This window comes from Pongo pygmaeus, chromosome 17, assembly GCF_028885625.2.
Source record: "Pongo pygmaeus isolate AG05252 chromosome 17, NHGRI_mPonPyg2-v2.0_pri, whole genome shotgun sequence".
In the NCBI taxonomy this organism is placed as follows: Eukaryota; Metazoa; Chordata; class Mammalia; order Primates; family Hominidae; genus Pongo; species Pongo pygmaeus.
Window position 1 is genome coordinate 32,007,616 of NC_072390.2, and position 27,887 is coordinate 32,035,502.

The 27,887-nt window shown below is 44.5% G+C and overlaps 1 protein-coding gene across 1 annotated transcript; it reads right to left on the bottom strand.

The window, feature by feature from the left end:
- Positions 1-7,305: 7,305 nt before the first annotated feature.
- Positions 7,306-27,796, bottom strand: LOC129018677 (myosin regulatory light chain 12B). Its single transcript, XM_054460371.2, has 4 exons — positions 27,420-27,796; positions 12,503-12,701; positions 8,148-8,309; positions 7,306-7,800 (listed from the first exon to the last, which is right to left on the bottom strand). The coding sequence occupies exons 2-4, from the start codon at positions 12,684-12,686 to the stop codon at positions 7,628-7,630; spliced, it is 519 nt and encodes a 172-aa protein (XP_054316346.1). The 5' UTR covers positions 12,687-12,701; positions 27,420-27,796; the 3' UTR covers positions 7,306-7,627.
- Between the last annotated feature and the right edge of the window lie 91 nt (positions 27,797-27,887).

Consider the following 27,887-nt stretch of genomic DNA (forward strand, 5'->3'; position numbering starts at 1 on the left):
ACAGCTAGGATTTTATTCCCTTATGCCAAGGAAGAAATTGCTCAATGGGACTACTTTGAGATTTTCCTACTCTTGCAAAGAATATATGCTTTAGTTAAGATGATTATCATATGTTTTAGTTTTAATGGGAAATGCAAGCGCACATTCTAAAATTTTAAAAAGAAAGTGTTTACAATGTAATTAAGTTTTCCTCTCACCCCTGGCCCATGGCTACTAAATTCCCACCATAATAGCAACCAGTTTCTGGTGTGTCTTTCCAGAGATGTTTGATTTATGGCTGCATGAACACACATGTGCACACATGCATGGAACACACATATTATATATGAATTGATTTCAAAATACAATACCTCGGCTCTATTTTTTTTTTTTTTTTTTTGTGAGAGGGAGTTTTGCTCTTGTTGCCCAGGCTGCAGTGCAGTGGCATGATCTCGGCTCACTGCAACCTCCGCCTCCCGGGTTCAAGTGATTCTCCTGCCTCAGCCTCCTGAGTAGCTGGGATTACAGGTATAGGCCACCATACCCAGCTAATTTTGTATTTTTAGTAGAGACGGGGTTTCTCCCTGTAGGTCAGGTGGTCTCGAACTCCCAACCTCAGGTGATCCACCCGCCTTGGCCTCCCAAAGTGCTGGGATTACAGGCATGAGCCACTGCACCCAGCCTACCTGGGCTCTATTTTAAACCCAAGCCGCAGATTTCCCTATCTGCTTGTCATTTCTGACCTCTGTGACACAAGCACAAAAGCTGGAACACATACGTGACCCTGACTCACACTGCCCTGGCCTGGACAACCCCAGCCTGCACCACAGGTCTTCACGGCCGGCCCATCCCACCCTCAATCTGTTATCAGTGTCTCTTTCACAGGTGAGGAGGTAGCTAATTTTGATACCTATGTCCAATTTAGCCCAGGTACAAAGAAAGTAGGACAGTGCCTTTGTATTTTCTAAATCAAATGCATCTTTTCAAATAAAAGAAAAATGTACCATGGAAGAGTTTCAAAATTGAGGTCTGTTTTCACATATTCCGGTAAAGTAGCAAAGTGGTAGCAGTGACATGACAGACAGGTGCAACATACGAGGTCAAAAAGAAAAAATCACAACAAAAGTCATATGCATAAAAACACAGATATGCACTGAAAAGGTAAGCAAGAATCTAACCTTTTCCATCTCCATAATTATGCAGAGTAGAAAAGCTTATTTTTCATCTCTTTAAAATTACCTTGTCTGTTTCCTCTTGGTAATAACTTGGTCACATCCATTTGCCTTCTGTGTCACTTGATTTACTCAGCCCTGGCCAATGCTGCCAGCCTGACAATGAGCCTGGATTTGCATGGCCAGCCCGGATTTGCACAGCCAGCCTGGATTTGCAGGTCTCTCCAGTGTGGCCATTGTGGACTGGCAGTGGGCTCTCCTCCTCCCCTCCCCTCCACAGGGCAGGATGGGCTTGCTTCCCATCTGCCAGGCAACTCAGGGTCCGCAGCTCTGCGTGGCAAGCCCATCAGATAAAGAGGGATTCGTGCTCTTGTTTGGTTGGTGTTCTGTGAAGAGGTTGGGGTTTTGTCTTTTAACAGGGAAAGAAATAGGCAGACTCACAAACAAGGGAGGGACAAGGTTATATAAATGTGATATTGTTCAAGGGGTGTGCTGTGAAGATCCCCTAGCTGCCTTAGACTGGGAACTAAGACCAGATTTGGAGCAAGGAGAGAGGCCCACCCCAGAGACACACAAGCCTTTTTTGCTTGGGAAGAGTTTCTCAGCACCACTGATTAAAATTTGCCGTTATGAAAGGCAAATTTTCTAGGATTGCTCAGTTTATTCCCATGAATGCAGGCCTTGTTTCCTGCTTGCTTCTCTGTTTACAGACCCTTGTCTTTTCCTATTGACATCCTTGGTGTTTTCATACCCACGGGTAAGAGGAGAAGAGCGGTGCAGAACTCAAGGGCAATTCAAAAACAAAAGGAAAAGCTCTGGAGTTGGGTAGGGCAGACAGATCCCACTGCCTGATAAACTGGGTGAGACCACAGTGGCTAAGAAGAAGCCTGGACTAAGAGGCTAGTTCTGGAGGCTTTGGGGCCTTAGTTTTCCAATCTGAGAAGTGGGAGTTTATCTCTCAAGATGCCTTTCAGCAAGAGGCCCCTGCTCCCAACTGTTTATCATCTGGCAGGGATGAAATGCAGATAATCTACTGAATTTCTTTAGTTTGTCTGTAAAATAATCAGGAAATCCTGGATATTTTCAGTATAAAACTCTTCAAATTGAGGTTTTTCTATTTTGTGTTTGCTTGAGTTCTCAGCTATGTGATTGGCTGGTATGAAGGTGATCAGCGGTAGCACTGAGAGAACAAGTATCACTGTCAGAGCAAGCATTTCTAAAAGCTCTCTTTGACCTCTTCAGTGAGCGGTTAGACACCCGTCGCAGCTCCTGAGCAGCTGTTTGGCACCCTGGTAACAGAAGAGAACTCACATTCATTACGTGCTTCCAAAGTGCTGGGCATTAAAACACTCCCAGAGAGAAGGGTCCTAGTTTTGCTATCATCCTCGGCTCTCAGATGTAATGTACACTTCAGTAAGTAAGAACTGAATAAATAGATTGAATAAAAGATTACTTGAGAAAAGTACAGTAAGCATAACCTCCCAAATGAGCCAATCTCAATTTATACTCGGATTATTAAAAAATGCGAGTAGACAAAGGTCTTCAGATGGGTTTTTGCTGTGCTAGTTACCAGTGTCCATGAGGAAATATGAATCATCATCAAGTTCATTCAGAATGACTGTCTGAAACGAAGCCTGTGTCCTGGCAACACAATCAACTGCAGTCGAGTGCGGCTGGTAAAAGATTAGGCTGGTCTCCTGCAAGACGTGTTAGAACAATGTTTTACATTTAAACACACCCATCCATACACATCTCACAAAATACTTTTCGTACCTTTTGAGACCAGCCTGGCCAACATGGCAAAACCCTGTCTCTACTAAAAATACAAAAATTAGCCGGGCGTGGCAGCAGGCGCCTGTAGTCCCAGCTACTCGGGAGGCTGAGGTGGGAGAATCTCTTGAACCTGGGAGGCAGAGGTTGCAGTGAGCCAAGATCACGCCATTGCACTCCAGCCTGGGTGACAGAGCGAGACTCCATCTCAAAGAAAAAAAAATAGAAGCTGTCTCATAGTCATTTGTGCTAGAGCTGTTTTTAATCAGCTTAGGTGCCTTATTAGAGTATATTATCTAGAACTATAATAGATACAGTTCTCAACATTCCTGAGGTGGTAATAATAGCATTCCTTTATAAAGCATAATTTTACAAAGTATTTTCATACATACCCACTAGCTCTGTGCTTTAGCCTTCTCATCTCTAAAACTGAAGTGATGGTAACAAGAATGACTTGTTCAAGTCAGTAAGTGGAGGAAGTCTGGTCTTTTCAGTGCAAAGCCTATGATCTCATGTTCAACAACGGTCATTACTTCGGTGTAAAAGCCGCTGGAGCCAAGCTGAGATTCTGGCACTTTCCAAGCACTCAATGAATACTTGTAAATTAATGAAGGAAGAAGGAAGGAAGGAAGGAAGGAAGGAAGGGAGGAAGGGAAAAGGGAGAGAGGGAGAGAGGGAGGGAGGGAGGGAGGAAAGAAGGAAGGAAGGAAGGAAGGAAAAAAGAGGGGAGGGGAAGGGGAAGGAAAAGGCAAAAGAAGTGGAGAAGGGGAAGGGAATTTGCCATTGATATTTGTAGAAAGGAGTCCTAGAGATTATTCCCTACATTTGGGGTTCATGAAATAGTATGAATTTAATTGTAAGACTTTTCATCAATTATTTAAGAAACAACTTTGACAAAGTCACAGCATTACTGACAATAATGCTGTCTATATACTCATGATTTGGCTGCTTTATCTCAAATTCATTAGGGAATGGGTTAAGACAGTACTATACTAAGAACAATAGTGCCACCTAGTGAAACTTCTAGTTATTGTCTCTAAAATTGCCTATGACAACCATTCTAAAAAAAAAAGATCCACTTAAGAGACTGTGATGTGTGCAATCCATCATCTTCATCATTTTTCTATACAAGAAACCTTTTCTTGAAATTTTAGTATGTGATAAATCTTTACATCCTCATTCAGATTTCCCAGATGATGTTTCTAAGGGATCTTTTTATACCCGACTTTTCAGTAGTTTGTTTCTATTTCAAAAACTGTGTTTCTTATAATTTAAGAAATATAAATTTATTTTATATTTCTGTTTCTTATATTTCAACACATATCAATTTTGAGATGCAAATCGGTATAATTGCTGCTTTTCAGGATAGACAATATTAAATATATACATTGTGAGACATTCTGATCAGGCTACAGGTACTAATTATTTAATTAGGAAATTATAGGTTTAATGAGAAGCACCCATCTTGGTCAAAAAGCTTAGAAGCTCGACACTTCTCTAGCTTCTTTAGTTATACAAAGTTGAGCAGGTCAGGTAACTTCAGTAATCTCATCTGTGAAATAGGATGACAATTCCTACTTTATCCACTTCCTAGAGTTCTGAGGATCAAGCACAATAACAAACGCTTGTAAAACTGGCTCATGACCATAAGAAACTAGCAATGGTGTTTCCATAATCATTTTCTTGGGAGGAGCACAACTGCCTGGACTCAGGTGACTGCCCCACTGCTTATTCCCTGTGTAACTTTGGGAAGTTACTTCCTTGCCCCTTGACATTTCATTTGTAGAACAGGGTTAATAAAAATACCTACTTCAGGCTGGCTGCAGTGGCTCATGCCTGTAATTTGGGAGGCCGAGGCAGGCGGATCACTTGAGGCCAGGAGTTCGAGTCCAGCTTGGCCAACATAGTGAAACCCCGTCTCTACTAAAAATACAAAAATTAGCCAGGTTTGGTGGTGCATACCTGTAATTCCAACTACTTGGGAGGCCGAGGCAGGAGAATCGCTTGATTGAACCTGGGAGCGGAAGTTGCAGTGAGCCAAGACTGTGCCACTGTACTCCAGCCTGAGTGACTCTGTCTCAAAAACAAACAAACAAACAAAAAAACCTACCTCAAAGGGCAGTTGTGTAACGTGCTTAGTACATAGTGAATACTCGGTACATTTTCACTATGTGACCACACACACACACACACATTCTCACTGCAGTGGCCACGGGATCAACCATCAACTTAGGAGATTGTCACTATGTGGTTCTCAAAAGGAGAAAGATATTAAGTAGACAAAGTTTTCATTGTCATCGTTAATATTTACTGGACACCAAAAAGAAACAAAGTCTTGGCCCAGGTGTCTTCCACTACTGGATTCCACAACACTCTTCACAAATAATACAGATGAAACAGAACAGTGTGTCAGGTAAACATAAGGCAGTCAAGAAACAACGAAGTTTTTTTGTTTTTAATCTTCGAAACTTTTCTCTCAATTTTTCAGATCTGGCTTTAAGCAGATCAATAAAATAAGCACAGTTACGATTATGCCAGAGATGGAAACAAGGCTGAGCTGGAGGGGAGGAAACAGATAGGACCCGGAGAGGTGTTTTCTAGCCACCTCCCCCGCTACCTGAGTCCATACTGCCCCCTCTTGCCTGGACGACAGCAACAGCCTCCATACTGGCCTTGCTTCTCTTCGTGCTCCTCCATTCTAGACACAGCACCAACACTGATTTTAAAAATATAAATCACCTTTCTTCCCCGCATTTCACATTAGGACTCTGCTCCAAATACCCTCCCTGGACCCGTATCATCCATGTGCTCTCCCAATGCTCCTGCCACATGTGCCTTGGAGTGGACAGCCTCGCTCTGATCCTCACATGGGTCCGGACCTCCCTCCTGTCATTCAGATCTCAGCTTACCACCCCCTCAGAGGCCTTTCCTGACCCCCTTGTCACGCTGCCCGGTTCTCTGCACAGCACTTACCTGATATTGCACATGGATTGTCTCCCAGCAGAGAATGCAGTCCCACGAGGGCAGCATCCTTGTCTGTCCCACCCCCCAGTTATCCTCAACCCTTACAACAGTGTCGGGTACATAACAGGTGGTTGACAGTGGTTCGATGATCATCAAGATTATCCCACCGTATTTTTGTTTCCTGTGAAACACACAGCAATTCTCCACCTGGTTTTGTAACACTTTTTGGTGACTTTAAGCTTCTAAGTGGAAAAAAGAGCCAGATGTGGATTCTTATATTTGTTAGATCTTGGGCAGGGGCTTCAGTCTAAACCTCAGGTCTATTAATAAAAAGTAGAACTGATCCCTCAGAGACTAAGCGGATTAGGTAATAAATATGACAGTTCATATGAGCTGCTCCCTCATTCTAATGATAAAAGGAAGCCCAGGCAAATTGTTAGCAAGTGAATACAGACTGGCCTACTGCCCCAAGTTGTAAAGCACCAATATTAAACAACATATAAATGCTTTGGTGTTAAGCAGACAAAATACCATCACAATACTTTTAAGAGGGGAAATCGGTGTTGAACAACGTTAGGTAATTTTTTAAAACGGATTTTTTCCTTTTTTAGATTGTTCTCTTTATTCTCATATTGCTTGGCCTTGAGAATCCTGAGCTCAGAGCAACCTTGTCTTTCGGCTCTTTTCTACTCTATATATTACATGAACTGCCTTTAAACACACAATAGTATTACTTGTTTATTTTAACCTGGGATAGAATTTTCTGAAATTCTGTTCCAATAATCAATTACCCCAAGATTATTTTAAATTTCAATAATGACCACAGAATTGTATAATAGAACAGAAATGTCTCGACTCTTTTAGGCATTTGGGGCTTTTCATAGAGACAGTATCGTGGTTCCAGCACTGTGAGCTCTGAAGTTAGGTGCTCTAGGTTGGAATTCCAAATCTCACGTGCTAGTAGTTACCCTAATCAACTATTCAACTATGCTAAGTCCTCCCACTTGAAATACAGGGCTAATAAAAAATCCCACAAGGTTGTTGGGAAGATTCAAGAAAAATTGTGTAGGCACAATGCTCCACATATAGTAAATGTACAATAACTAATCTTTGGAATTTTGCCTCTTCTCAGAATCTTAGATGAATGCAATGTTTAATGTTTTCCCAGATACATTCTATATTTATCATTTAATAAGCATCTGACTAGAAGCATGAAAGAAACAATGACATAACTAGTTTTTACTGCATAATAATGTTAAAGGGTACTTAAAAGTTGTGAAGAACACCGTCCCATATGTGAAAAATCAATTTTACCATAAAACCTGAATCATATGAAGTTAAAAACCTGAAAAAAGGACTACCCCCACCTATCAATCATTTGTTTAACTTGCCATTACATTGCATTTGAGTCAGCATAATCTTTATTTCAAAATAACATTTTTATTATATGAAAATGTAAAAATCCAGCAAAACCAGAAATACGAATATATTTTTCTGGGCTTTCACATTTGTTGATTTTTATTCGCGATCTCTTTTTCAATACAATTTACACCCTCATCCCCATTTCCAGTCTGATTATACAAGTGCTAAGTGGCAGAAAGGTCTGGAATAAATACATCAAAAAGAAGAGGCAAAGCTGTGAAACTAAGTTGCATGCAACAGGTTCTATGAGGGTGGGGGAAGTGTCTGAGAAATAAAAGAGAGTAAGATAATGTAACTGGAAGATTTTAGCTAAAGTTCTTTCAGTCATCTTTGTCTTTGGCTCCATGTTTCAGGATGCGTGTGAACTCGATGTAATTGAAATTCCCCTTTTTGTCAATAGGTGCTTCTCTGTACAGCTCATCCACTTCCTCATCCGTAAACCGATCCCCCATGGTTGTCAGCAGCTCTCTCAGGTAATCTTCCTGAATGGTACCTGGAAGGCAATAGAAAGAAAGCAGTCATCAATACTTCCTGGCACTTTAATGGTTCATTCCTAAAGCTAGTCAATCTTATAAAATATTTCAGAATATCCGTATCTATAAACAAAGTAAGTTAGTGAACTAAGGCTATATGAACTATATGATTATGTTTTCCAATTATTCTTAGAGTTCTGTGTTAATATTAGATCACATCATTTAAAAGCTCAAAAACAGATCATATGCTTACAAAATTATTCTTAAGCAAATATTTTCTAGAGGTAAAAAAAGAAAACCCTTTCTATTTCACAGAAGTACTTTATATAGTCTGGAATGAGGCTGGGCATAAACAAAAAGCACTCACCTGTTGCTTCTTCATCAAAGCAAGCAAAGGCGTTTCTGATGACATCTTCAGGATCTGTGCCATTTAACTTCTCACCAAACATGGTCAGGAACATGGTGAAATTGATGGGCCCTGGTGCCTCATTCATCATGGCATCAAGGTATGCATCAGTGGGATTCTTCCCTGTAAGAATGCACATTTTAACATTTAAAGACAAAAACATTTAATTTCAATAGTTATTTCACTATTATTATGCTCCCCAACATATTTTAAAAATTTACATCATTTGAAACTAATTTTTCAATTAACTTTAAGAACATTTTAAAAAGATTATTTTTGACAACTTAAAAAATATTTGATACATCATTATGAAAATGTATTCCAGGCTTATATTGAAGGTTATTTATTTGTTTATGTGAACTTTCTCTTCATTATTTTTCATTAAAAACAAAACAAAAACCTGAAGCCAGGCAGTGCCACATTATTACATCTTAACTTTTTTTTTTTTGGACTACAGGCATGTGCCACCATGCCCTGCTAATTTTTTGTTTTTTGTAAAGACTGGGTTTCACTATGTTGCCCAGGCTGGTCTTGAACTCCTGAGCTCAAGTGATCCACCTGCCTTGGCCTCCCAAAGTGATGGGATTGCAGGCGTGCATCACCGCGCCCGGCCTACATCCTGAATGTTGATAACATCAACGGTCCATCAGGGGAGTCAGTTCAATACCAGTCATACAAAAAAATCTAAATATTCACACTTCCAGTTGTGGTACAGATGCCCATAAGTTGGTATGCTTCAAAGTTGTATTTATAAGTTGGCCATTTAAGTTTAAACTATTAGCATGGTTTGAATTGGGAGCTTATTCTGAACAATGTTAGACATCTTCAAACACTGTTTACACACGTCATTGAACTGTGGTCTTGTTTAGTATTGTTTGTAATGGGAAATCTTAATCTCCATTCCAAGTGTGAACACTTCTTTTAGTGCAGTGGTGAGGGAACTCCCCTGACCTTTCCCTAGGAGCTGGAAGAAATCTCCCTGAAATGGCCAGACATGGTGGGAGCGTTTTTGAGGCCCCATGGTGTGGGAAAAGCACCACTGAACCAAGGATCTGGAATACTGGGTTTGAATCCCAGTTCTACCACTGGTTATGTGATATAGGAGGAAGTGGCAGAACTGGCATTCAAACCCAGTATTCCAGATCCTTCCTTCAGTGCTGCCTTACGTAGAATTTACTTCTTTTTTAAAAAAGTCTAACATTGACTCGTTAAAGTTGGTACCTCAAAGGTATCTTCCAACATTAAGTTTATATGATTTTACATGAAAAGAACATCTATTAGTCAGATATTCATATCTAAGGAACCATCTCAAAATTATACCCAACTAAGTCAAAGCTAGAATGACAATCAAAGCTACAATTATAGTTCATATGTAAGTTTTAATTCTGGGAATTTGGGTGAAATTTAAACATCACGTTGGCATCTATTTCACTGCATTGCAGTCCTACCTGATTACACTTACTCAATGTTCCAATATCAAAATTAGCCCAAAATTAAACTCGAGATTCACTGAGTAAGTTAAAGTAGCTAAAAAGATCTACTTTCCTACCTCCAGATTTAACCCAACTCACTTGCAGCATTTTTTGGGGGGAAGAAAAACTGTAACCAAAAGGTGTGAGGAGAACTCTAGGGTACAAAAAGTTACAGGGATTTAAAATGAATTGGTTTAGGCTAAGCACTTGTGGACCTGCTCAAGACATCCAATGTAATCTGTTGATTTGAAAGGTAAATATGTATCTTTTAAAAATTCATATTTATTTAAATTGTTGTGGGTACACAGGAGGTGTATATATTTATGGGGTACATGAGATGCTTTGACACAGGCATATAATGCATAATAATCACATCAAGGTAAATGGCATAGCCATCCCTTCAAGCATTTATCATTTCTTTGTGTTACCAACATTCCAACTATACTGAGTTATTTTAAAATGTACAACAAATTACTGCTGACTGCAGTCACCTTGTTGTTCTATCCAATACTAGATCTTATTCATTCTATCTATACTTTTGTATCTATTAACCATTCCCACTCTTCTCCCTGCCCTTCCCAGTCTCTGATAACCATCCTTCTACTTTCCATCTCCATGAGTTCAATTATTTTAACTTTTAGCTCCCACAAATGTGTGAGAACATGTGAAGTTTGTCTTTCTGTGCCTGGCTTATTTCACTTAACATAATGTCTTCCATTCCATCCATGTTGTTGCAATGACAGGATCTCATTTTTTATGGCCGAATAGTATTCCACTGTACATAAGTACCACATTTTTAAAATCCGTTCATCTGGTGACGGACACTTATGGTGTTTTCAAATCGTGGCTGCTGTGAATAGTGCTGGGATAAACATGGGAGTGCAGATACCTCTTCAATGATACTACTGATTTCCTTTTTTGGGGGTATATACCTAGCAGTGGGATTGCTGGATCATATGGGAGAGCTCCTATTTTTAGTTATCTGAGGAACCTCCATATTGTCCTGCACAGTGGCTGTACTTATTTACGTTCCTACCAATAATGCATGAAGGTTCCCCTAAAAGGTAAATACATATGTTAAAGCAAACTAAATATGGCCTGAGAAAGACTCCATACTTCTACAGTTGAGTCCTTGTGGATGAACTATAACCTAGCTTAATAGTCAGACAAGATTGAAAACCTAACTTAGGAGTATGAGCCTATAACAATTGCTAAGCCTTGGCCAATCCCAGCAGCCATACTTCAACCATTCATACACTGCTGAGTGTTCAAACCATGTTCAAATAAGGCATATGCCGAGCTGTAATCAATCCAGCCATTCCATACCTCACTTCCAATTTCTGTAGGTCATTTCCCTTTTTTTGTCTATAAATCTTCTTCTACCACGTGGCTGCACTGGAGTCTCTGTGCATCTACTGTGATTCTGGGGGTTACCTGATTCGCAAATTGTTCATTGCTCAATTAAACTCCATTAAATTTAATTAGGCTGAAATTGGTCTTTTAACACGTATCTTTAAAAGGATGGGTTTCTGCAAAACAGAAGGTCTCAAAGACAACCTCTGACTCTACCGTGACTTGTTCATTCAACAAATATCTATTGAGCATCTATTATAAGCAGAGTATAGACTTGAGAGTTCAATCTTTGGAAGACAGCTACATTCCTCAATTTTCCTCAGAGGCCTTCTTCAGTACTGACTTGCCCAAGAACATACTCAGACATTCTGAATGTGAGAAACCCTAGGTTATAATCTAACTGCAAGTCAACATATCAGATAAAAATCTTTGATTCTACTCTCACCCTAGATAAAGAAAAGTTACAAAATGTTAACAATCAGTGAATATAGCTAAAGATGTATAGGTGTTCACTATAATGTTCTTTCCACTTTTTGTAGGCTTAAAATTTTTCAAAATCATATGTTGGATAGGAATAAGTACACACTTATAAACTTTACTTTCAATGTGTTAGGAGAAATAATCAAAATCAAAAGTTAGAAGAATAAAAGCTAGCTTATCATTTTGTGGGCATTAAAAGAAAAAAAAAAAAAAAAACACCCCACCTCTTTGCCTTTTTGGCCAGTCAGCCAAGCAGGAGGACAAGAGTGCAAAGTCTCACTGTAGGCCATCCCTGACCCACTCCCAGCCTGCCTCACCCCCTCCGCTTTGGCCTATCAAGGTCTCCTTTGCCTGCAGTTCCTTGACTCCCAACTGTAAATTAACTGCTGACTCTGGGCAGAACATGTAGGATGCTCCCTCCTGTCCTTCTTTTTAAGGTCAAAAGAAACAATAACAAAATCATACAAGGAATATTAACACCCATATACCAACATACAAATGGCTGTTTATGTGTGCTTTAAATCCTGTATCTTTACATTTTATTTAGTTATTAAAAAAATCATACAAAATACTGTGAAAGTCTACTTCCCTGTGTTCCCTTTTCCAGTCGCACTGCCCCTCCTTCCCAGAGATAACCATCATCACTTACTGTCACTCCTTGTTTATAACCTGTACTCAACCTTTATTAAGTATATTATTTAGCTACACTTGTTTGAAACTCTGGTATTTTGCTGCCTAGCCATGCCCTAGCTTTCCATCTACAGACCTAAAAAATTTAGCTAACAGGAACGTTAGCCTACCTGGGCATAGCATCTGCCAGGTCCCCAACCTTGTAGGCTTATCCCCATATGACTGGCCAAGCCCCAAAATAGCACCTCCCACACCCAGAAATCTCTCCAGAGGCCTTTTGAGACAAGGAGAGAAATATTTGTACATCACACAAAAAAAAAGATTCGTAAAGAGACAAATTATTATTTTAGGGAAAATACAAATAAAGGATATAAAGTCTACCTAGAGAAGCAAGCATATCATGCAAATCTTCCTTGTCGATGAAGCCATCTCTATTCTGATCAATCATGTTGAAGGCCTCTTTGAACTCCTGAATCTGTGACTGGTCAAACATGGCAAACACATTGGATGTTGCACGCTGAGGGCGCTTCTTGGTGGTCTTGGTCTTTGCCTTTTTGCTTGACATGGTGGTTGTTTAATTCTGGATTTTAAAAAAAACACAAAAACATAAAACAAAAAAATGTATAAAACAAAGCAAAAACAGAATACATAACACCTGAAGTTAGTAGGTAAAAATATCAATAAGCAATTATTACTTCAATTGGGTAGGAATAAGTACGCACCTAAACTTTATTTTCAATGTGACAATTAAATGACTGGAAAAAAAAAGCAGTTTTGAAACATTAAGGAACAGAATTTGCCAGATACCAGTGGCTCATGTCTATAATCCCAACATTTTGGGAGGCCAAGGTGGGAGGCTCACTGGAGACTAGGAGTTCGAGACTTGCCTGGGCAACACAGTGAAACTCCCATCTCTAAAAAAGAAAGAAACACAATAGAAATTATTGATGTACCTTCTCCTAAACTTCGGGGATCAATTTTTATGAAGTGAGAATTTAAAATATCTAACAATAGCTAGCATCTATGGAGTACTTACTCTGGCCAAGCACTGTTATGAAGGCATAGGGCTTCCTCAAAGAGAAAGTCTCCAAAGTTGATCTCTCACTCTGATAAAGACTGTCCCCATTTAATCCTCACAACAGTTGCCTATGGTAGGTACTCTTATTCCCATTTTACTACCAGTATAACATAACCTCTCTGAGCCTCAATTTTTCATCAGTAAAACATGATATCTACTTCAATGCAAAGAACTAATTGAGATAACATATGTAAAAAGACTAGTCATGTTCAAAAAAAGTCTCATCTTTATAAATATCAAATCTACCCTTTCATCTTTCTAGCTATCCCTGCATTTCCCTTCTCCCTTGACAAGACTTTCAGAATACCAGTCTAATGCTGAACTGTCTTCATCTTTCCTTCTGTTTTTTATTTTAGAGATGGGGGGTTTCTCACTATATTGCCCAGTCTGATCTTGAACTCTGAGGCTTGAGATCCTCCCAAACTGCTGGGATTACGGACATGAGCCACTGTGCCCAGCCCCTTTTCTCTTCTTCCCAATCATTCCTTGATTCTCCATAATATGGCTTTGGTAGTAGCCTCCAACACTCTACTGAAAGCCACCAATAATTTAAATGTCAAGCAGAAAAGACACTTGTCATTTCATTTTTTATTTGCAGTTTTAAATAATAAATAAAACACAAAAATACCATCAGCTCTGGAGTTAGGAAGTCCTGAGTTCAAATCACAGCTCCACCGTTACTAGCTACATATAACCTCTGAAAACCTATGTATCTGTGAGCCTAACAGCTTTCAGTGAGTTCTGTGAGTCTTAGCAAATAATCAAACTCAAGGGTGGTCTTAGGACATCCAAACTTGAAACTGCTGTCAGAAATGATGGTCTTGCAGACTGTTTCCATAACTTCCCGCACTGGGAAAACAAATGACTAGAGAGGTCAATGACTGAGCAGGGGGCTTTTGGACCTGAGTCTCCAGGACTTCTGGTATTGGGATTTTTTTATATAAATGTATTGTCTACTTCTATTTCTTCAAGCTAAAGAACATCCCACAGGGTGTTTTGAAGCTTGGCTTAGTGGTGTTGTTTTGAAGTACACCAGCCTTACAGTCCTTACTCTAACATTCCAACTCCTTGCCCTCCCCAAATACAAGTCCTAAATAAATGTTAATTTTCTTTTCTTCCTTGTAACTTAGTTTGTTATTTGACCTTAGTTATATCGAAGGTTAAATCAGAGACAGAATGTAGTCTACTAACAAGGCATTTGATCATGTTTTCATTCTTCTTCACATACCAAAACTTAGATTAAGGTTCATTCTCATGCTAAAAATTTTGACTCAATTTCTTCAAGATTAGTCAAGTACGTCTGAAGGCAAAAATTAGTTCTTTCTCTCTCAGTATCAGCAAGTAATTTTTGTAATCGAGTTATTTCGAAAAAGTTCCCAAAGAGTTAAATATTTATTTTTAAAAACTAATCAGGCCGGGTGTGGTGGCTCACACCTATAATCTCAACACTTTGGGAGGCTGAGGCCAGAAGACTGCTTGAGCCCAGGAGTTTGAGATAGGCCTGGGCAACAAAGTGAGACTCTGTCCCTACAAAAAAATTAAAAAATTAGCCAGGTGTGGTGGCGCATGCCTGTGGTCCCAGCTACTATTTGGGAGGTTGGGGTGGAAGGATCATTTGAGCCCGAGAGGTCGAGGCTAGTGAACCATAATGGTGCCTCTAACCTCAGCCTGGGTGACAAAACGAGACACTGTCTCAAAAAATCAAATCAAATCAAAATCAGTCAATTGTATCATGCTACTTCTACAGTTAACCCAAAAATATACTATATTTAAACATTTTTGAAGTTGAGTCCGAGTTCTCTAAGAAGCTGATACCAAGATAGAATGAAATACCCAAGGATTTTATTAGGGGAAATGCCTGTGAGAAAGAATAAGGAGTTAGTTAGCCTGATAACTAGAAGAGCCATCACCATCTGATGGTGACACCCAAGAGAAGGAAACAGAAGGCAAGCTGATGGAAGAGAACAAAAAACAATTCACTAACTGGTCCCAATCAAAATATGTTAGAGCAGATATAGGCTCAATGTAGTAATACTATAAATTTTTTTCATACTTCATTTAAAAACAGTGGTACATCTGCATATGTATATGGTACCTATAAAAACTACACATACAGTATCAGCTGAAAAGTGAGGCAAAGTTGCATAAAATAATCAATCTGAAGGGAACTCTGGCCCCCAAAGAAATTACCACCCTCTCTCCTTCCCTTCTGAAATAAGTATCTTGGCTTCCTCCACCTTCTCACTTCCCACTCACTTTTCAACCCCCCACAATCTGGCTTTCTGTTCTCTACTGCAACTGCTTTAATTGCCAAATCTGGTCTAAATCTTCTTGGATCAGTCTACTGCATCACACTATTTTATCCCTCTTTTCTTTGGAGACTCAGCCACTGTTAGCCTGGTGCTCCATAACAGTAGAAATGAACTTTCCTAGGTGGAAAGGGTCCCAACCGTGAAGAACTTAGGCTCTAATCAGGAAGACTGCTAAGCATTATATTGGAAAGACTGATTATGTAAAATGGTGTATTTGACTTACTCTAGCTCAGTTCTCCTATTTCTAAGACTTCCTCCTCCATTTTCCTCTTAGATGTTTATCTCCACTTAAATATTCATGTTTCCCAGTATTCTAGCAGCACATGGTTTAAAGTTCTTTTCAGTCTTCATTCCTTGGATGAGCTCATCAACATTCACTGTTATGACAACACCTGCACCTCCCAAATCCGAACCTCCAGGCCTGACCTTTCCTTGGAGGCTCGGACTCAAACATCCAAATGCCTGTGAAAGGCACCCATGTGGATATGCCACAGACACTCATATCAACATGCTGAAAACTCAATTATCTCTCCCCTCCTGAACTTTACCATCTTTGTTTCCAATCATCTACCCAGTAGCCAGAAACCTAGGAGTCACCCTCCCCAATCCCTCTCCCTGATGAACCAAGCCCTGCCTCTGAGAAATATTTCTCAGAGTTGCTCATCTTCCTCATTCCTTTGTCACCACCCTAAACTGGATCCTCATGATCTCTTGTGTAAAATATTTCTATGGCCTCTTCAGTATCCCCTTGCCTCTTGGCTCTCTCAAAACTACCCTTAGTTTTCTAGCCAGGGCTGTCTAAAACACGAATGTGACCTCATCATTCCACTTTTTAAAATCTTCTTTGGCTCTCCACTTCCTAAAGGATAAAGTACCAAGTTCCTAAACATGGCACATGAGTCTTCCTTTCCCTACTCTAGAATGACCTTTCCAGCCTCCTTTCTAGCCATTCCCTGCTTTGTACTTTTCCTTTAGCAACACCAAACTGCAAATGTCCCCAAGGTACCATGCCATATCTTATCTTGTATATCTTTGTTCTTGCTATTTTTCCAGCCCCAATTGCCCTGATCTACTTCTCTGCCTTAGGAACAGAGAGAGAATTAAAGATCTACTCAACTTACAGCCACTACCATTTATTAAGTGACTAATGTGCTAGAAACATTATGTACATTAAATGAAACATGCCCACCTGCCAAATGAAGAAACTGAAGGTCAAAGATATTAAATAATCTTGCCCAAGGTCACCTAGTGGTAGAGCTAGGATTCAAATCCCATTTGTTACAGGTTGTTTCTCCCTGTATATTTTCTACTTCCTACTAAATACTCTTCTAATTATTTTGAGTTTAGCACAAAATTTTTTAAAACTTGCAATGCCACCAATATAATTCAACACTGATTTCTGAGCACCTACATTCCTCTAAATTCAAATCCTAGACAAATTGAGTTTTCAAATCAAGTCAATCTACACCAGAAAAACCAAGGTACAGAATAGAGTTGCAGTGAGTAAATGAAATGTGAATGGCACTCCGTGGAACTGTGCAGTGTAGTAGCCCTGGTTGGGTTTAGTCAGGTGGCAACTACCAGTCATGGCTTTCCTTTGAAACTTTGATCCAGGACTGTCCAATTTATTAATGTTTAACCAAGAAGCATTCAAAAACCACAACAAACAAAAACACAAAAAACTAATCCAAGCCTTACAGACAGAAAATAGCCATACAGAACACAGCACAAAATGAATGTAATAACCCTCAATAGCAGTAAAAACACTTCTTCCTTCCTCTGCAACACTGTTACTCTGATATTGCTATAAATTTCTAATATAAAGTGGACTAAAGGATGTAAGTAGTACTCAGAGGTTACATCAAAGGCAGGCATGTAGGAATTGATACAGCAGTCCCTCCTTATCTGAGCGGGATATATTCCAAGACCCCAGTGGATGCCTGAAACCAGGGATAGTACCCAACTCATACAGTTAGCCCTACATAGCCACAGGTTCCGCACTCACAGATTCAACCGAGAATCAATTGTTCGTTTATTTGGAAAAATACAAACAAAAAATACAACAATAAAAATACAAATAAAAAATACAGTATAACAACTATTTATATAGTATTTGCATTATATTAGGTATTATAAGCAATCTAGAGATGATTTAAAGTATTCAGGAGGATATGTGTAGGTTATATGCAAATACTATGCCATTTTATATGGGAGACTTGAGCATCTGCAGATTCTGGTATCTGCAGGAGGGTCCTGGAACCAACCCTCTGCAGATACAGATGAATGACTATATACACTGTTTTTTCTTATACATACATACCTATGATAAAGTTTAATTTATAAATTAAGCACAGTAAGAGATTAACAATAACAATAAAATAGAACAATTATAATATACTGTAATAAAAATTATGTGGATGAGATCTCTCTCTGAAAATATCTCACTGTACTGTACTCACTTATTTTCAGACCTCAGTTGACTACAGGCAACTGAAACCGAGGAAGCAAAACCATGGACCGCGGAAAGAAGCATCATATAGGACTACTGTATTATGTATTATAGGTGGCTGTGGTATCAACATACTTAGTTGACAATAAAAATGTTTGTAAAGTCACCTGCAGTACTGATATGCAAACAGAAACATGGACACCATCATCATTAATAAGCAGAAATTGTCTATATACTTCAGCATATATGGCTTTATCAAAGCTTGGGGAAGATGCTCACAGAGCACATTCTGTCAGCTACCTATGATTTCCTCAACATTGTTTTGAGGCTTCTTCCTTTAAGTATCTTAAGTCAGCTAGAGTAAGTAAATATGGCTCTTAAAGCAGTTAAATCCTCTGGTTTCAATCTTGGCTGCGCATTAGAATCACCCAAGAAGTTTCAAAAAAGTGATGCCTGTAGCCTCAAGGTAATGGAATGTCTGGGGGTGGAGCCCAGGCATCTGTATTTTCAAAAACGCACCAGGTGATTTCAATGCACATTGAAGGTTGAGAACCACTTAGATTATTAAGTTAACCACTTAGATCACATTGGCTGTTTATGCATCTAGTTCCCCTTAGTTTTTCAATGTTGTCATTATGGTTTAATGGAGATGCTGGAGACATGGATTCTAATTCCAGTTCTATCATTCACAAGTTGTATGACTGCTGGTCATTTCGGCTTTCCCAGGCCTCATTTTCCTCATCCATTAAATAAGTGTTAAGTAGATCAGAAGTCATAACCTGGCAGCTACCAAACTACATGCAGTCTGCACAGAGGTTCATTTAGTAATCCCCAGGGATGACCTTTAAAATGCCTCTCTTAAAAACTGAATTAGTAAAAAAGCACATCCCCTCTCCCTCTCCCTCTCCCTCTCCCTCTCCCTCTCCCTCTCCCTCTCCCTCTCCCTCTCCCTCTCCCTCTCCCTCTCCCTCTCCCTCTCCCTCTCCCTCTCCCTCTCCCTCTCCCTCTCCCTCTCCCTCTCCCTCTCCCTCTCCCTCTCCCTCTCCCTCTCCCTCTCCCTCTCCCTCTCCCTCTCCCTCTCCCTCTCCCTCTCCCTCTCCCTCTCCCTCTCCCTCTCCCTCTCCCTCTCCCTCTCCCTCTCCCTCTCCCTCTCCCTCTCCCTCTCCCTCTCCCTCTCCCTCTCCCTCTCCCTCTCCCTCTCCCTCTCCCTCTTTTTTTGGTCTCCCTCTCCTTCTTTTTTCGGTCTCCCTCTCCTTCTTTTTTCGGTCTCCCTCTGTTGCCGAAGCTGGACTGTACTGCCGGGATCTCGGCTTGCTGCAACCTCCCTGCCTCGGGCTCCTGTGACTCTCCTGTCTTGGCCTGCCGAGTGCCTGGGATTGCAGGCGCGCGCCGCCACGCCTGAATGGTTTTTGTATTTTTGGTGGAGACGGGGTTTCCCCGTGTTGACCGGGCTGGTCTCCAGCTCCTGGCCTCGAGTGATCTGCCTGCCGCGGCCTCCCGAGGTGCTGGGATTGCAGACGGAGTCTCGCTAACTCAATGCTCAATGGTGCTCAGGCTGGAGTGCAGTGGTGTGATCTCGGCTCTCTGCAACCTCCACCTACCAGCCTCCTGCCTTGGCCTCTTAAAGTGCTAAGATTACAGCCTCTGCCCCACCGCCACCCCGTCTAGGAAGTGAGGAGCGTCTCTGCCTGGCCGCCCATCGTCTGGGATGTGAGGAGCCCCTCTGCCCGGCCGCCCTATCTGGGAGGTGAGGAGCGCCTCTGCCCGGCCGCCCATCATCTGGGATGTGAGGAGCGCCTCTGCCCGGCTGCCACCCCGTCTGGGAGGAAGTGAGGAGCGCCTCTGCCCGGCTGCCCCGTCTGGGAGATGAGGAGCACCTCTGCCCGGCCGCCCCGTCTGGGAGGAAGTGAGGAGCGCCTCTGCCCTGTTGCCCTATCTGGGAAGTGAGGAGCGCCTCTGCCTGGCCGCCACCCCGTCTGGGAAGTGAGGAGCGCCTCTGCCCGGCTGCCACCCCATATGGGAAGTGAGGAGCGCCTCTGCCCAGCCGCCCCTTCTGGGAGGTGAGGAGCGCCTCTGCCTGGCCGCCACCCCGTCTGGGAGGAAGTGAGGAGCACCTCTGCCCAGCTGCCCCATCTGGGAAGTGAGGAGCGCCTCTGCCCGGCTGCCACCCCCTATGGGAAGTGAGGAGCGCCTCTGCCCGGCCGCCCACTCTGGGAAGTGAGGAGCGCCTCTGCCCGGCCGCCCACTCTGGGAAGTGAGGAGCGCCTCTGCCCGGCCGCCCACTCTGGGAGGTGAGGAGCGCCTCTGCCTGGCCGCCACCCCGTCTGGGAGGAAGTGAGGAGCGCCTCTGCCTGGCCGCCACCCCGTCTGGGAGGAAGTGAGGAGCACCTCTGCCCAGCTGCCCCATCTGGGAAGTGAGGAGCGCCTCTGCCCGGCTGCCACCCCCTATGGGAAGTGAGGAGCGCCTCTGCCCGGCCGCCCCGTCTGGGAGGTGAGGAGCGCCTCTGCCTGGCCGCCACCCCGTCTGGGAGGAAGTGAGGAGCGCCTCTGCCTGGCCGCCACCCCGTCTGGGAGGAAGTGAGGAGCACCTCTGCCCAGCTGCCCCATCTGGGAAGTGAGGAGCGCCTCTGCCCGGCTGCCACCCCCTATGGGAAGTGAGGAGCGCCTCTGCCCGGCCGCCCACTCTGGGAAGTGAGGAGCGCCTCTGCCCGGCCGCCCACTCTGGGAAGTGAGGAGCGCCTCTGCCCGGCCGCCCACTCTGGGAGGTGAGGAGCGCCTCTGCCCGGCCGCCCCGTCTGGGAGGTGAGGAGCGCCTCTGCCTGGCCACTCTGTCTGGGAAGGGAGGAGCGCCTCTGCCCGGCCACCCCGTCTGGGAGGTGAGGAGCACCTCTGCCCGGCTGCCACCCCGTCTGGGAGGAAGTGAGGAGCGCCTCTGCCCGGCTGCCCCATCTGGGAAGTGAGGAGCGCCTCTGCCCGGCCGCCACCCCATATGGGAAGTGAGGAGCGCCTCTGCCTGACCACTCCGTCTGGGAGGTGAGGAGCGCCTCTGCCCGGCCGCCCCGTCTGGGAGGTGAGGAGTGCCTCTGCCCGGCCGTCACCCCGTCTGGGAGGAAGTGAGGAGCACCTCTGCCCGGCTGCCCCGTCTGGGAGATGAGGAGCACCTCTGCCCGGCCGCCCCGTCTGGGAGATGAGGAGCACCTCTGCCCGGCCGCCCCGTCTGGGAGGTGAGGAGTGCCTCTGCCCGGCTGCCACCCCGTCTGGGAGGAAGTGAGGAGCACCTCTGCCCGGCCGCGCCCTCTGGGAAGTGAGGAGCGCCTCTGCCTGGCCGCCACCCCGTCTGGGAGGAAGTGAGGAGCGCCTCTGCCTGGCTGCCCCATCTGGGAAGGGAGGAGCACCTCTGCCCGGCCGCCACACCGTCTGGGAAGTGAGGTGCGCCTCTGCCTGGCTGCCCCATCTGGGAAGGGAGGAGCACCTCTGCCCGGCCGCCACACCGTCTGGGAAGTGAGGAGCGCCTCTGCCTGGCTGCCCCATCTGGGAAGGGAGGAGCACCTCTGCCCAGCCGCCACACCGTCTGGGAAGTGAGGAGCGCCTCTGCCTGGTCGCCCCGTCTAGGAGGTGAGGAGCGCCTCTGCCCGGCCGCCCTGTCTGGGAGGTGAGGAGCGCCTCTGCCTGGCCGCCACCCCATCTGGGAGGAAGTGAGGAGCGTCTCTGCCCGGCCGCCCCGTCTGGGAAGTGAGGAGCGCCTCTGCCCGGCCGCCCCCTCTGGGAAGTGAGGAGCGCCTCTGCTCGGCCGCCCCCTCTGGGAAGTGAGGAGCGCCTCTGCTCGGCCGCCCCGTCGGGGAAGGGAGGAGCGCCTCTGCCCGGCCGCCCCGTCTGGGAGGTGAGGAGCGCCTCTGCCCGGCTGCCACCCAGTCTGAGAGGAACTGAGGAGCGCCTCTGCCCGGGCGGCCCCGTCTGGGAAGCGAGGAGCGCCTCTGCCCGGGCGGCCCCGTCGGGGAAGTGAGGAGCGCCTCTGCCCGGCCGCCCCGTCTGGGAGGAGAGGAGCGCCTCTGCCCGGGCGGCCCCGTCTGGGAAGCGAGGGGCGCCTCTGCCCAGCCGCCCTGTCTGGGAGGTGAGGAGCGCCTCTGCCCGGCTGCCCTGTCTGGGAGGTGTACCCAACAGCTCCGAAGAGACAGCGACCATCGGGAGCCGGCCATGAGGACGATGGCGGTTTTGTTGAAGAGAAGGGGAGGAAGTGTGGGGAAAGGAAGGAGAGATCAGATTGTTGCTGTGTCTGTGTAGAAAGGGGTGGGCATAGGAGACTCCATTTTGTTCTGACTAGGAGAAATTCTTCTGCCTTGGGATGCTGTTGATCTATGGCCTTTCCCCCAGCCCCCTGCTCTCTGAAACATGTGCTGTGTCAACTCAGGGTTAAATGGATTAAGGGTGGTGCAAGATGTGCTTTGTTAAACAGATGCTTGAAGGCAGCATGCTCTTTAAGAGTCATCACCACTCCCTAATCTCAAGTACTCAGGGGCACAAACACTGCAGAAGGCCGCAGGGTCCTCTGCCTAGGAAAACCAGAGACCTTTGTTCATGTGTTTATCTCCTGACCTTCTCTCCACTATTATCCTATGACCCTGCCATATCCCCCTCTCCGAGAAACACCCAAGAATGATCAATAAATACTTCAGAAATTAAAAAAAAAAAAAAAAAAAAAAAAAAAAGCACATTAAACTGAGACTTACTCCCAGTACAGTGCTTGGAGTTTTCAGCTATACCACCCACTTCAATTCTGGAGTCTGGATGTTATACTGCTTAATTAGGCTAAACAGCCAGTACTGATTAAACACAAGGAAAAATCTGCCGTAAAAAAAAAAAAAAAAAAAAAAAAAAAAACTGAATTAGTTTGCCAACATTTAAAAAAACTGAACGTTTTACATAACCTAAATTTCAGATGTTTTAAACAACTGTACAATAAGGAAATCACTTGACCAGCATCCTGGAAATTCCTGTAGGTCATAAGTGTACAACAAGCAATCCCCTCTACCCCCTACTTCTCCTTATCCCAGCTGGTATTAATTTGCTATCTGTCTGGCCCCTCAGAACACTTTAACTTGCTCCTCTGGTCATGGTGGTAGCCAGGTTCCAAGAAAGCCCTCAACAATTCTCATGCCCTTGTGCAGTCCCCTCCAACAATGAAAAGTGTTGACCTGTGTAACCAGTAAGATATTGTGACAATAAGATATTGTGAAATGAGGGTGTTTGGCTTTGTCATAATACACCTTGCAGCTTTTGCCCTGCTCTGTCTTGGATCACTCAATCTGCGGGAGCCAGGTCATGAAGACACTCACACAGCCCTGTGGAGAGATCCATGTGGCAGGGAACTGAGGACTCTTGCCAACAGCCAGCACCAACTTGTCGGCTATGCGTCAGCCATCTTGGAGGCTGATCTTCCTTCAGACGACTGCAGCCTCCCCTCCGCATGTGACCTTATGAGAGACCCTGTGCCAGAACCACCCACCTAAGCTGCTCTGGCTCTGACCCTCAAAAATTGTTCATTGTTTCTGAGGTGCTAGGTTTTGGAGTATTCTGTTACACACCAATAGAAAAGTAATAAAGCCACTGTCTCCTTGACCTCTTTAATGTTAAAATAGGGCAATGCCTTTATTTCAGAATTACAGCCACAGTCCAAGTTCCAAGGGACCATAGTCAAATTTGCATAGCACGGGGAATTTTCCATTTCTGAACAGAAAAGTTTAAGTCCTTCTACTCAGTTTCCATCCAAGTTCTGTAGGTTCTTCTTTTTACTGCACGAGTCACCCTTCCTCAACATTCCCACCACCACCATCCTATTCTTTTGGCTGAATTCCTCTGGCTCTGACCAGCAAATCACTTCCTGATTTGCTAGTTATTCCTGCTTTCTAATTGGAGTCTCAAAGCTCTGTCCTTTTTCCTAAGTGCTGACTGAAAACCTGGTAGTATAAAGGTACCACTCAAAAATGAGGTAACTGGGGAGGGGAGGGAGGAGCTGGTTTTGTCAGCAAAGGATGATAAATAACTCACATTTTAGCTGGGCCACAGTAGAATGCTAGTAGAGGACAGGACTCTGAGGGGGTCTTGTTAGCAGTGCGGATTTGTGAGCAGAGGTACAAGGTAAAGCCCTCAGAGTGGACGAACTCACACAGAAAAACAGAGAGTAGTTCTTGGGCTAAAACCTAAGGTCATTTTTACTCCACCTCATCTTCACCAAGGTCTATCAGAATCTTCAGAAATTTCTCATGGATTCTTATGGTTATTACTGTAGTCAAGTTGAATGTTCTAACTGGAAGACTCAAATGACTGGATATATAAGCAACAGTCTGAAGACAGCAGTCATAAACAGAATTTAGCATATATCAAGTTAAAAATACTTCACAAAATTAACCTCATATACCTAATGACATATAATTGTTTTTGTGCTGCATATTTAGGAAAAAAAAAATAGCTCCATAAATTATTAGAAGTATTTTTTTTTAGGGAGCCAAACTCAATTTTTTCAACTTTTTTTAACACCAGGGAAGCATTTCCCCTAGTACTCTATATGTATTTTAACACTTACCACATACACATTATAACACTGACATTTCTTTCTCTATTATAGGTTTTATGATCATTCCAGTTGGCTGCAAACTTTCTATTCTCTGAGCTCCTATACCATTTTGTTTTACTGCAGTGAAATTTATATAGTCAAATGTACAAACCTTAATAAGTTTTTATAATGTGTATACCCATGTAACCATCACCCCCATTAAGTTACGAATGTTAACACTGTTCCAGAAAATTCTCTCCAAGTTAATCACCATCTCCCATAGGCAACCACTGTTCAGATTTCTATCACCATAGATTAGTTTTGTTTTTGAACTTCTTATAAATGGAATTGCACAGTATATATTCATATATATGCCTGTCTTCTTTCACTCGATACAATGTTTTTGAAATTCACCTCTCTTATTGGGTTTATGGCATAATCATAGTTCACTGTAGCCTTGAACTCCTGGACTCAAGTGATCCTCTTGACTCAGCCTCAAGCAGCTGGGACTACAGGCATGAGCCACCATACACAGCTACTTTGCAAGGAGCGGGTGGCGGGGTAGAGACAGGGTCTCGCTATGTTGCCCAGGTTGGTCTTGAACCCCTGGCTTCAAATGATGCCCCCACATTGGCTTCCCAAAGCATTAGGATTACAGGTATGAGCCACCATGCCTGGCCATATTCATTCTTTTTATTGCCTTTTGCCTTTCCACCTTGGACTGCAGAACTTAGCAGTGTGCCTTGCACACGGCAGGTGCTCAAATAATCCTAGTTAAGCAAACTATATATAAGTGTTAACACAATATATAGTTGTATATTATGTGTGTATATATATATGTATAGTATATATAGTTGTATATAGTGTGTGTATATATATATATATAGTTCTTTCCTGTCACGAACAGAATTACACATATAGGTTCATTACAAGGTAGGTCCCAGATCTGAATTCCAACATGAGGCTTTTCTCTATGGTCTACCTATGGTCCAGTCTCTTCCCCAAGAGATCCCTAAGGAAACTTAGTAGCTACCCACTGCTCCATACCTGGAAGAAGCAGTAGTAACCAGGGACAATAACTGGGTGCTAAAGATGTTCCAGGCACTGATTTAAGCATTTTGTATGTGTTAACACATTTAATCCTCACGACAACTCATCATATAGGTATTGTTATCATCCTCTTCTCTCAGATACGAAAATCAGGGTAAAGACAATTAACAACTTGCCACACAGCTAGAAAATGGCAGAGCTCAGAGTCAGGATCTGTACTCAGGAAATCTAGCTCCAGAGCTTGAACCACTAGGCGTAACATCCTGCATACAGGCAGCTGAAATTCTCTACCATGAAAATGTGGATAGCTGGGCGTAACAAGCAATGACACCCCAAAGCTAATGTGTGGAATGAGGAAGGAAGATCACAAAGATGCTGGCAAAAAGGGTATGATAAGCTCATCCCCAGATATACCTGGAGTCTTTGAATCTTGGGAGAAAGGGAAAACTAGCCCCATGTCGGGGCTCTAAATCCTGTTCTTTCCTAACCTTAGTAACTCTCATCTGGGCATCTGTCTTTCAGAAGTTGCAGTTCATCTTGTCCAAGCTTAGTCTCATCAAAGCATAAATGAACATCGAGTCAGCCATCATAAAAGTTGTTTCACTCAACAGAGCCTAAACAAGACAAAAGCTGTGCTCTTAGTTATGAAGTCCAGGAGGGTCCACTACCTTGGACAAATTACCTCACCTCTCTGGGTTTCATTTTCCTCAGTTATAAAACGCAAATGCTTCACAAGGTAATCTATCAGGTCCTACTGAATTCTAAATGCTTTGATTCTTCTCTTACCAAAAGACCATTCCAAATCTACCTTAAACTAAAGCGGCCAAACGAATCCTCTAAACATCCCTTTCTTATTACTCCGTTACTGAAGACTCCAAAATTACTCTCTGTGGCTTCTTACATAATCTTTTCTTTCTCCTAAGTTTTCAAGACATCCACAAGAAGGTCCTACTTACCTATCTACCCTTATTTCCGACTATTAGTCATTACAGTTCTGTTCCATACCCGGCGGTCTCCCCACGGTCTGCTTTTCACAGGACACAATTCCCAGCTTTTGAGTTTTGCTCTTGTTACCACCTCCCACACATCTAGCCGGAAACGCTAAGTTCTCCCTCCTAGGGCTGAATCCAAGGCCTTCAGTGAGGTCACGATTCTTTTCCAAGTAACCTTTCCCTATTTCTGTTAATTGTCCTTTCTTCAATCAACACGAATAAACTAAACCTTTACAAGATACAAGACACACTGAGCGAATTACAACTCTATGTAAATCATTACATTTGAGCCTGTATCAACCACACACTCGGGTACCGGCATGCTAATGGCTTCCTTGGAGGCTTCACCTTAGGCAAGACCGTGCACTAGGAGGCTCCTCCACCCTCCAAAGCATCTAGGACAGTGCTGGGCACAGAGCAGGTGCTCCACACGAACACGCCCGGGTCGGCCCTAATCCACCGCCAGGACCTGCCGCGGCGCCGGGAGGGCAGGCGTTGGCCGCGGGGCCGCCGGGCCGTCCAAGGCCCAGGTGTGTGAGGTCACCCCGGTGGCGCAGGGCCGGCCCACGCACGGCCGGGACCCGGCCACCTCTCCAGCAGGGCGTCTCCCCAGACCGGCTCCATCGCCTGCAGCCTCCCGGCCCCTGGACGTCCGGGCCAAGGCCTCGCCGCCAACCCTCCTCCCGCCGCCAACCCTCCTCCCTCCACCTCCCGCCCAGCGCCCCCTTCTCAGCCAGTCTGACAGGTCCCGCCGCCGCCTGGCCGCGCTGGGGCGGGGTCCGGCCGCAGGCGCGCGACGGGAGGGGGCGCGGGGGTACGGAGGCGGCGGCCCGAGGGGTCTCGCGAGCGGAGTCGAGCGCCACTCACCAGACGCCAAACACCAGAACCGGGGCCGCCCTGAGCGAGACGACAAGCGACAGCGAAGAGCGTTAGGCTGTGGCCGGACAGTGGCGGCGCCGACACTTCCTGCCTGAAGGGGCGGAGCGGAAGGCGCACCGGAAGGCGCGGCGGGACCAAGTGGAACGGGGGTGCGCTGAGTGTTCGCGCCCAGGCCGGCGGGGTCTGCGTGTCTGCCGAGCGGCGGGGCTGCTGAGGCCGGACGCACACGGCCGGGGTCTTAATTGCCCCTCCGGCCTGCTCCGATCCGCTGCGATATCGCGGCCTGCGCTGCGGCGGTTGCCCGCAGCCCGGCCATCGTCCCCCGCTCCTTTGGTAGCTCCGCGGCCCTTCCGCATTCCTGGGCCGGCTGGGCGCGGCTGGGCAGGCGGCTCGAATTTGACCCGAACGGGCCGCGATCGGCCAACGATTTGCGGTACCCTTTGACCCAGGCGGGGC

Bases quoted from the DNA above. Each gene is read 5' to 3' on its own strand.
- LOC129018677 (XM_054460371.2), bottom strand. From the start codon at position 12,686: ATGTCAAGCAAAAAGGCAAAGACCAAGACCACCAAGAAGCGCCCTCAG. The intron at 8,310-12,502 runs GTAGACTTTATA...GCATTCTTACAG, and splicing joins TGATATGCTTGCTTCTCTAG to GGAAGAATCCCACTGATGCA. The intron at 7,801-8,147 runs GTGAGTGCTTTT...ATTGCCTTCCAG, and splicing joins CTTTGATGAAGAAGCAACAG to GTACCATTCAGGAAGATTAC.